The 11,554-nt window shown below is 39.6% G+C and overlaps 1 protein-coding gene across 1 annotated transcript in view; it reads right to left on the reverse strand.

The window, feature by feature from the left end:
* Positions 1-11,554, reverse strand: part of EIF2AK2 (eukaryotic translation initiation factor 2 alpha kinase 2) — a 43,803-nt gene that overhangs the window by 5,318 nt on the left and 26,931 nt on the right. The window contains exons 15-16 of the mRNA XM_055089119.1: positions 9,435-9,615; positions 5,550-5,678 (exon numbers count right to left, since the gene is read on the reverse strand). Of these exons, the coding sequence (XP_054945094.1) occupies positions 5,550-5,678; positions 9,435-9,615 (310 nt within the window). The remainder of the gene's footprint in view (positions 1-5,549; positions 5,679-9,434; positions 9,616-11,554) is intronic.

Raw genomic sequence — 11,554 nt, forward strand, 5'->3', positions numbered from 1 at the left:
CTGAGCCTGCGCGTCCGGAGCCTGTGCTCCGCAACGGGAGAGGCCACAGCAGTGAGAGGCCCACGTACCGCAAAAAAAAAGAAATAAACCTTTTGTGTGGTGTATGCCACTAGGAAATCAGTGTCATTTGTTACCATAGCATAGCCTGGCAAAAGCTGACTGAGGAGGATTTGAATAATTGGGAGAAATATACCAATTTCTTGGAGACTTCTTGGAGAAGAAGTCTCAAATATATAAAGATGTCAATTCCCCTTAATTGAATCCCTAAGTATAATGCAATTGCTATCAAAACATCAACACCAGTTGTGGAACATGACAAACTGATGTTACAGTTTATTTGGAATAGTAAATGTGAACACTAAGAACATTTTTTTCTTCCAGTTTCATTGAGATGTAATTGACCTACAGCACTGTATAAGCTTAAGGTAGAACATTTTTTAATTGAAGAATAATGTCCTGATATCTATCAGGACATTATATAATGCTATAATAATTTTATAATGCTAAAATATAAAACATTTTATAATGCTATAATAATTAAACAGGATGATATTAAAGAGGAAAAACATTAAATAAATCAACTGGACAAAATAGAGTCCAGAAACAGATCCATAAGTGTGTGGGAATTTCATATATGATAAAATAGCATATTTATATTGTGTTAAATATATATATAAAATTTACCATTTTAACCATTTCCATTTGTACAGTTTAGTGGCATTAAATGCCTTCACAATGTTGCGTAATCATCACCACTATCTATCTCCAGAAATTTTTTCATCATCCCAAACAGAAAATGTACCCATTAAACAACAACTTCCCATTCCTCTCTCCCCTCAGCCCCTGGTAACCTCTGTTCTACTTTTTGTCTCTACAAATTTTCCTTAAAAGAATATTTTAGATCATTAACTATTTGATACATGGTGATGGGGCAGTTTCATACCCACATGGAAAAATCAAGTTATACTCCTTCATATATATACAAAAATTAATTCAGCTAAAGTATCAATAAAAACACGAAATATTTTTATAATCTTGTGGTAGGAAGGACCTCCAAAATAAAAATGATTAACCCAGAAGCCATAAAGAAAGTATTGAGGGACTTCCCTGGTGGCACAGTGGTTAAGAATCCGCCTGCCAATGCAGGGGACACAGGTTTGATCCCTGCTCCAGGAAGATCCCACATGACGCGGAGCAACTAAGCTCGTGCGCCACAACTACTGAGCCCGTGTGTCACAACTACTGAATTCCGCGCGCCTGGAGCCCATGCTCCACAACAAGAGAAGCCACCGCAATGAGAAGCCCGTGCACCGCAACGAAGAGTAGCCCCCGCTCACTGCAACTAGAGAAAGCCCGCACGCAGCAACGAAGACCCAATGCAGCCAAAAAAATAAAAAAAGATCAAGCTACACCTCATTCATCTCAGTGACCAAAACTGCAGTCTGATAATTCCACCGTCTGACTGAGAGTGTGAGGGAGGAGGCAGCATTCTCGTACACATTAGTAGAACATACTAGAGTCACTTTTTCTGAATGACAATTTCACAGCATGTATCAATTTTTTTTTGAATTTTTGTATTTTATCTATTTTTTATACAGCAGGTTCTTATTAGTTATCTATTTTATACACATCAGTATATACACATCAATCCCAATCTCCCAGTTCATCCCACCCCCCGCCACTTCCCCCCTTGGTGTCCATACATTTGTTCTCTATATCGGTGTCTTTATTTCTGCCCTGCAAACCAGTTCATCTGTACCATTTTTCCAGGTTCCACATATATGCATTAATAGTATGCATCAACTTTGAACTGCATCTGTCATTCTAGTCAACAATTTCACTTCAAAGAATCTATCATTGATTATCATCGAAATATTTGTTTTTAGACTCAAAGATAAGGAGGAAGACACATAACATGTCTATAAATGTAAAAAGTTGGAAATAGGGCTTCCCTGGTGGTGCAGTGGTTGAGAGTCCACCTGCCGATGCAGGGGACACGGGTTCGTGCCCCGGTCCGGAAAGATCCCACATGCCGCGGAGCGGCTGGGCCCGTGAGCCATGGCCGCTGAGCCTGCGCGTCCGGAGCCTGTGCTCCGCAACGGCAGAGGCCACAACAGTGAGAGGCCCGCGTACCGCAAAAAAAAAAAAAAAAAAAAAAAGTTGGAAACAACCTAAATAAATGCCCATCAATAAGGCAATAGTTAAATGAGTGCCGGTATATCTATACTTTGGCATACAATACACTTGTTAAAAATAATGTGTCAAATCTATTTGTACAGCTATGGAAAGATTATGATACACTGTTGAGTAAAAAGAATTAAGTCACAAAATAACATTATAGTATCTTGTAAAATGTATTTATGTATGTTTTTATGTAAAAAGTCTGTAAATATATATTTGTATCTGTATTTTTTTATAACTCAAAGAAAATTATCTAAAAGGATAAACCACAAACTCTAGTGAGAAGAGTAGAAAGGAAGGGTAAGGAGAGTTTTCCATTTTTATTCTATTTACTTCTGTACTGTTTTAATTTTATGAGAGGTGCCTATTATTTTTATAGTTAAAAAAATGAAAGAGATAAAAATATATATCAACAGAAAGGAAGGGGACCTCACCTGTTCTGGGCTCATGTATCGCTTAGTTCCCTGTTTACTTGTCCGTGCTTCATCATTTTTCAGGTATGTTACAAGTCCAAAGTCTCCAATCTTTATTTGGTTCATACCTACTAAAAATATATTACTTGGCTACAGAAAAAAAATTTTAACTTGTAAGTACCAATTTGACAGACTTTTATCACACATCCCAATCATATTTAGTAACAGCTATTTTTATATTTACTTATAAGGCATTTACTCTTACATAGGTAAGCCCCAAACAGGAAATTTATTATTATTAGTCTTTAAAATGCTGAGGAAGTAAGGACTTCTTGGCTGAGAGCAGAGAAGGCTTGGGGCATAGCTGCCTTCAAATATCTGAAGATAAGTGGAAGGTGGATTCACTCTGCGTGGTCCCAGGGGACAGATCCAGGACTAGAGGATGAAAACAACCACAAGATTTGCCTTAATATATCCTGATATACTAATCGTGTGGTCCAAAGAATGGGAGTTAGAGAGTTCCCCATCCTACGAAGTATTCAAGAGAGGGCTGGACGCCCACTTGGTGGAAACGTTGCAAATATGAGTCTAGGATTTGATGGGGATTGAAGTAGACACCCTTAAGATCCTTTCTAATTTTGAGATTCTCAGAATGAGTCCATTCCCAATAATGCTGCAGAATATTATATGCAGAATTTCCCCTGGGGGCTTCCTTTATGTCTATTTCTCCAGGCCTCTGACAACTTCTTTACAAACATAGCCCATCTTTTTTTTTTTTTTTAATATCTTTGAATTGATACAGCCACTATGGAGAACAGTATGCAGGTTCCCCCTCTATCTTTGAAGGCATATCAAATTAACTGGAAGCTGATGACTAGCACTGAAATATTTTTTTTCCATGTAATTCTTTAAGCAGATTGAAAAAAAAAAAAAAAAAAAGGAATGGAAGAACCGAATGACAATTCCACAACTTTGTAGAAGGTATTGACCAATATTCTAAAGACCATGAAAACATGAAGGTTGTTGATGAGGAAATTAATATTTTGCCATTCTTGAGAAAGCTACTTTCAATGCAATGTTGGGCTATCCGCACACACACACAGACTCAAGGAGACAACACTTAGGCGAGGGCCTAGTAAAGAAACTGAAAGAGAAGAGACCATAAGCCCAAGCAGGTTGAAAGAGCAGCTTCCAAGAACCAGCCTGAAAAGGCCCATGCAGAAATCAGCAGTTAGATTAGAACAATTAATGGTTAGATTGGAACCTACTGCCAGTAACACGGACGGAAACCTGTAGACGTGTGGGGATGTAGAGAGAAAATGTGCCTCTGCTGTATTCAAGTTACAGTGTAGGAAGATGTTGGGTGTGCAAGTACAACTGCTGGTCCCACACAAGGCTACAGCCTGACTCTGAGAAATAGGAGGTTGCATTTACAAAACTGTCTAAATATATAAGCTGGATGGGACTGTCTAGTAAAAATATTAGATTGCTTGTTTATAGTTCATTAAAAAGAAAAAAGACCATGATGCCACATTTTGTCTAATCAGTTATGGTATGACTAGGCAAAATGTTGGATGGTAGAACATAAAAAAGGGTGGGAAAAAAAAAAAGGGTGCCAACTGGGAATTCCCTGGTGGTTCAGTGGTTAGGACTCTGAGCTTCCACTGCAGGGGGCCCAGTTTAGATCCCTCGTCGGGGAACTAAGATCCCACAAGCCGCAAGGTGTGGCAAAAAAAAAAAAAAGGAGCAAACTTTATCCAGGAGGTACAGGAATAAGGGCTGAGGCTGACCGAGGGGCCTGGGCCTATTGGGGGACTGAACTCCTCAGGCCGTAAGCCCTCACTCCACAAACCTCTGTGTCCATCACCAGCATTTTTGGTCTGGTTCTTAAGGTAAATGCTGGTCGACTTTATAGAATAGGGGCTTTATTGAGTAAAGACCGTTCTCTGGCAAAGCCACCAGTAGCAGGTATTTTGCAAAGCATCACAAAATAAGGTGTGCACCGTTGTTCATACCTTCTCTCAGATATGAGAAAACAGTAACTGTAGCAGTGAAGCTAGGAAGTTGAAGAAGATGAAAGAAGCCTCAGTAGTATTAAAGTTTGACCTTTGAGCACCTGCCGACATAGAGCAAACATTCTCTGCAGACACAAGAAAAGATCACTCCCCCACACGGAGCACAAGCTGTGCGGAATACAGGAGGGAACTGGCAGACCAGGTGCTGGGAGAAGGTAGCACCGATCAGAATTTCACTAACTCATCCTGACAAGGGTCTGGGAGGTAACACCCAAACTGCTGAGTAGAGGAAATGACTGTGTAAGTAGATAATTTATTTGCAAATGATTGTATAAATAGATAATTGTGCTTAATTTCTTATTTAACTCTGTGATTTATTTCGAAGTGGAGGTACAGCCATTCTACCGGAGCCTGTGCTCCGCAACGGCAGAGGCCCCAACAGTGAGAGGCCCGCGTACCGCAAAAAAAAAAAAAAAAAAAAAAAGTTGGAAACAACCTAAATAAATGCCCATCAATAAGGCAATAGTTAAATGAGTGCCGGTATATCTATACTTTGGCATACAATACACTTGTTAAAAATAATGTGTCAAATCTATTTGTACAGCTATGGAAAGATTATGATACACTGTTGAGTAAAAAGAATTAAGTCACAAAATAACATTATAGTATCTTGTAAAATGTATTTATGTATGTTTTTATGTAAAAAGTCTGTAAATATATATTTGTATCTGTATTTTTTTATAACTCAAAGAAAATGATCTAAAAGGATAAACCACAAACTCTAGTGAGAAGAGTAGAAAGGAAGGGTAAGGAGAGTTTTCCATTTTTATTCTATTTACTTCTGTACTGTTTTAATTTTATGAGAGGTGCCTATTATTTTTATAGTTAAAAAAATGAAAGAGATAAAAATATATATCAACAGAAAGGAAGGGGACCTCACCTGTTCTGGGCTCATGTATCGCTTAGTTCCCTGTTTACTTGTCCGTGCTTCATCATTTTTCAGGTATGTTACAAGTCCAAAGTCTCCAATCTTTATTTGGTTCATACCTACTAAAAATATATTACTTGGCTACAGAAAAAAAATTTTAACTTGTAAGTACCAATTTGACAGACTTTTATCACACATCCCAATCATATTTAGTAACAGCTATTTTTATATTTACTTATAAGGCATTTACTCTTACATAGGTAAGCCCCAAACAGGAAATTTATTATTATTAGTCTTTAAAATGCTGAGGAAGTAAGGACTTCTTGGCTGAGAGCAGAGAAGGCTTGGGGCATAGCTGCCTTCAAATATCTGAAGATAAGTGGAAGGTGGATTCACTCTGCGTGGTCCCAGGGGACAGATCCAGGACTAGAGGATGAAAACAACCACAAGATTTGCCTTAATATATCCTGATATACTAATCGTGTGGTCCAAAGAATGGGAGTTAGAGAGTTCCCCATCCTACGAAGTATTCAAGAGAGGGCTGGACGCCCACTTGGTGGAAACGTTGCAAATATGAGTCTAGGATTTGATGGGGATTGAAGTAGACACCCTTAAGATCCTTTCTAATTTTGAGATTCTCAGAATGAGTCCATTCCCAATAATGCTGCAGAATATTATATGCAGAATTTCCCCTGGGGGCTTCCTTTATGTCTATTTCTCCAGGCCTCTGACAACTTCTTTACAAACATAGCCCATCTTTTTTTTTTTTTTTAATATCTTTGAATTGATACAGCCACTATGGAGAACAGTATGCAGGTTCCCCCTCTATCTTTGAAGGCATATCAAATTAACTGGAAGCTGATGACTAGCACTGAAATATTTTTTTTCCATGTAATTCTTTAAGCAGATTGAAAAAAAAAAAAAAAAAAAAAGGAATGGAAGAACCGAATGACAATTCCACAACTTTGTAGAAGGTATTGACCAATATTCTAAAGACCATGAAAACATGAAGGTTGTTGATGAGGAAATTAATATTTTGCCATTCTTGAGAAAGCTACTTTCAATGCAATGTTGGGCTATCCGCACACACACACAGACTCAAGGAGACAACACTTAGGCGAGGGCCTAGTAAAGAAACTGAAAGAGAAGAGACCATAAGCCCAAGCAGGTTGAAAGAGCAGCTTCCAAGAACCAGCCTGAAAAGGCCCATGCAGAAATCAGCAGTTAGATTAGAACAATTAATGGTTAGATTGGAACCTACTGCCAGTAACACGGACGGAAACCTGTAGACGTGTGGGGATGTAGAGAGAAAATGTGCCTCTGCTGTATTCAAGTTACAGTGTAGGAAGATGTTGGGTGTGCAAGTACAACTGCTGGTCCCACACAAGGCTACAGCCTGACTCTGAGAAATAGGAGGTTGCATTTACAAAACTGTCTAAATATATAAGCTGGATGGGACTGTCTAGTAAAAATATTAGATTGCTTGTTTATAGTTCATTAAAAAGAAAAAAGACCATGATGCCACATTTTGTCTAATCAGTTATGGTATGACTAGGCAAAATGTTGGATGGTAGAACATAAAAAAGGGTGGGAAAAAAAAAAAGGGTGCCAACTGGGAATTCCCTGGTGGTTCAGTGGTTAGGACTCTGAGCTTCCACTGCAGGGGGCCCAGTTTAGATCCCTCGTCGGGGAACTAAGATCCCACAAGCCGCAAGGTGTGGCAAAAAAAAAAAAAAGGAGCAAACTTTATCCAGGAGGTACAGGAATAAGGGCTGAGGCTGACCGAGGGGCCTGGGCCTATTGGGGGACTGAACTCCTCAGGCCGTAAGCCCTCACTCCACAAACCTCTGTGTCCATCACCAGCATTTTTGGTCTGGTTCTTAAGGTAAATGCTGGTCGACTTTATAGAATAGGGGCTTTATTGAGTAAAGACCGTTCTCTGGCAAAGCCACCAGTAGCAGGTATTTTGCAAAGCATCACAAAATAAGGTGCGCACCGTTGTTCATACCTTCTCTCAGATATGAGAAAACAGTAACTGTAGCAGTGAAGCTAGGAAGTTGAAGAAGATGAAAGAAGCCTCAGTAGTATTAAAGTTTGACCTTTGAGCACCTGCCGACATAGAGCAAACATTCTCTGCAGACACAAGAAAAGATCACTCCCCCACACGGAGCACAAGCTGTGCGGAATACAGGAGGGAACTGGCAGACCAGGTGCTGGGAGAAGGTAGCACCGATCAGAATTTCACTAACTCATCCTGACAAGGGTCTGGGAGGTAACACCCAAACTGCTGAGTAGAGGAAATGACTGTGTAAGTAGATAATTTATTTGCAAATGATTGTATAAATAGATAATTGTGCTTAATTTCTTATTTAACTCTGTGATTTATTTCGAAGTGGAGGTACAGCCATTCTAAATGTATCCTTTTGAACAGAGTCATTATATCATTCCAACTTCAAAGAACACCTTCAGATACTGTTAAAAAAAGATACTAGGGGGCTTCCCTGGTGGCGCAGTGGTTGAGAATCTGCCTGCGAATGCAGGGGACACGGGTTCGAGCCCTGGTCTGGGAGGATCCCACATGCCGCGGAGCAAGTAGGCCCGTGTGCCACAATTACTGAGCCTGCGCGTCTGGAGCCTGTGCTCCGCAACAGGAGAGGCCGCGATAGTGAGAGGCCTGTGCACCGCGATGAAGAGTGGCCCCCGCTTGCCACAACTAGAGAAAGCCCTCGCACAGAAATGAAGACCCAACACAGCAAAAATAAATAAATTAATTAATTAAACTCCTACCCCTAACATCAAAAAAAAAAAAAAAAAGATACTGGAACCAGGTGGACTCCTACATGAAGGCACCAGACATCCAGCCCCTGGGCAGACCAAGGATGCAATACCTCTTAAGGGCCATCTTTTTCCACCTAGGCCAAACAAACAACTATGTACATGGTTGCTTATTTTTCTCAAGGAACTTTTTGCTTTGCTTCTCATTCCTGGCTGTTTTAGACAGGTGGGGTAAGCAGAGAGCCAAGGTCCACATAGACAAGGTACTTCTGTCTGATCCAGAGTGACTGGGAAAGGCTCATAAAGGAATTGGGACCAAAGGGGACAGGCAGAGAGTGTCCAATGCAAGAACATGAGCAAAGGTTCAGTGACAGGATTCAGCATGGCCAGTTTGTGATAAGCGTAGGCAAATCACAGGGAGGAGAGTATGGAGGAGAGACTGAAAGCTCTTCTGTCTCTCTTCTTTCATTTTTGAGGAGGAAATGGGAAAACTGCTCAACTAGACCATAAAAGAAGATAGGAAGCCAGAAGAAAATGAAAATACAAAGATATGCTACATGTTCCAAGGTTTGGATTACTGCAATTTTCCAATCATGGGGCAGAGATGTCTAACCAAATGCCAAGAAAATTCTAGACTCTGGACCTAGTGACTGTGACTGCCCTCAAGAGTAATGACTGAAAGGTTAAGAGAACCATGTTCCCAAAGCCAGTTACCAGAGTCCCTTCTGCCTCTCAGACAAGCCTGAGAAGCAGTAGAGGCAGGGACCGAGCAGCCAGCTGGCTGTGCCAGTCACAATAATTATTTGCACAAATGTTCAGTATACTAAAGCTCTTAGTGTTTACAACTGGGGTGTGACTATCAGCCAGGATGACAAATAGAACCAGAAGTGAATGAGCTTCTTCCTGTGGAGCTCAGTGTCTCCATAAGTTTACAGCCCTGGAGACCTTCTGAGTGGTTCTATAGATTGGTATTTGGGGCAAGTGCTAGATCCATTCTAACTTTAGAGGATCAGAGATGTTATTGTCTCATGACTGTCAATCGATTCTAAAACTAAAGAAGATAGACTTTTAAATTAATAAATTATGTTTATCATTTCCTAACAAAGTACTTTTTCCACTTACCTTAAGGTCTCTATGAATTAACTGTTTTGAATGTATGTAATGCACTCCTTCTGTTATTTGTTCAAAGAATACCAAAGCCAAACATTTGTCTTGTTCCTTGCCTCTTCTACTGTTAATCCATTGCTCCAATGTCCCTTTATCACAGTATTCCATTTGGATGAAAAGGCACCTAGTCTTTGATCTGGGTATAAAATTCACAGTATGTTAGAAGTAGCAATAAAAATAAATTTATTAAAAAATACACTTTAGGGCTTCCCTGGTGGCGCAGTGGTTGCGCGTCCGCCTGCCGATGCAGGGGAACCGGGTTCGCGCCCCGGTCTGGGAGGATCCCACATGCCGCGGAGCGGCTGGGCCCGTGAGCCATGGCCGCTGAGCCTGCGCGTCCGGAGCCTGTGCTCCGCAACGGCAGAGGCCACAACAGTGAGAGGCCCGCGTACCGCAAAAAAAAAAAAAAAAAAAAAAAGTTGGAAACAACCTAAATAAATGCCCATCAATAAGGCAATAGTTAAATGAGTGCCGGTATATCTATACTTTGGCATACAATACACTTGTTAAAAATAATGTGTCAAATCTATTTGTACAGCTATGGAAAGATTATGATACACTGTTGAGTAAAAAGAATTAAGTCACAAAATAACATTATAGTATCTTGTAAAATGTATTTATGTATGTTTTTATGTAAAAAGTCTGTAAATATATATTTGTATCTGTATTTTTTTATAACTCAAAGAAAATGATCTAAAAGGATAAACCACAAACTCTAGTGAGAAGAGTAGAAAGGAAGGGTAAGGAGAGTTTTCCATTTTTATTCTATTTACTTCTGTACTGTTTTAATTTTATGAGAGGTGCCTATTATTTTTATAGTTAAAAAAATGAAAGAGATAAAAATATATATCAACAGAAAGGAAGGGGACCTCACCTGTTCTGGGCTCATGTATCGCTTAGTTCCCTGTTTACTTGTCCGTGCTTCATCATTTTTCAGGTATGTTACAAGTCCAAAGTCTCCAATCTTTATTTGGTTCATACCTACTAAAAATATATTACTTGGCTACAGAAAAAAAATTTTAACTTGTAAGTACCAATTTGACAGACTTTTATCACACATCCCAATCATATTTAGTAACAGCTATTTTTATATTTACTTATAAGGCATTTACTCTTACATAGGTAAGCCCCAAACAGGAAATTTATTATTATTAGTCTTTAAAATGCTGAGGAAGTAAGGACTTCTTGGCTGAGAGCAGAGAAGGCTTGGGGCATAGCTGCCTTCAAATATCTGAAGATAAGTGGAAGGTGGATTCACTCTGCGTGGTCCCAGGGGACAGATCCAGGACTAGAGGATGAAAACAACCACAAGATTTGCCTTAATATATCCTGATATACTAATCGTGTGGTCCAAAGAATGGGAGTTAGAGAGTTCCCCATCCTACGAAGTATTCAAGAGAGGGCTGGACGCCCACTTGGTGGAAACGTTGCAAATATGAGTCTAGGATTTGATGGGGATTGAAGTAGACACCCTTAAGATCCTTTCTAATTTTGAGATTCTCAGAATGAGTCCATTCCCAATAATGCTGCAGAATATTATATGCAGAATTTCCCCTGGGGGCTTCCTTTATGTCTATTTCTCCAGGCCTCTGACAACTTCTTTACAAACATAGCCCATCTTTTTTTTTTTTTTTTAATATCTTTGAATGATTACAGCCACTATGGAGAACAGTATGCAGGTTCCCCCAAAAACTAAAAATGGAGCTACCATGTGATCCAGCAATCCCACTCCTGGGCATATACCCAGAGAAAACTCTAATTCGAAAAGATACAGTGCACCTCAGTGTTCATAGCAGCACTATTTACAATAGCCAAGACATGGAAGCAACCTCATTGTCCATCAACAGAGGAATGGATAAGGAAGTGGTATATATATATACAATGGAATATTACTCAGCCATAAAAAAGAATGAAATCATGCCATTTGCAGCCACATGGATGGACCTAGAGATTTTCATACTAAGTGAAGTCAGGCAGAGGAAGACAAATATCACATGATATTGCTTATATGTGGAATCTAAAAAACAAACAAAAAAACCCATCAAAGTGATACAAATGAACTTATATACAACAGA

Source organism: Physeter macrocephalus, chromosome 12 (genome assembly GCF_002837175.3).
Source record: "Physeter macrocephalus isolate SW-GA chromosome 12, ASM283717v5, whole genome shotgun sequence".
NCBI classification, from domain to species: Eukaryota; Metazoa; Chordata; class Mammalia; order Artiodactyla; family Physeteridae; genus Physeter; species Physeter macrocephalus.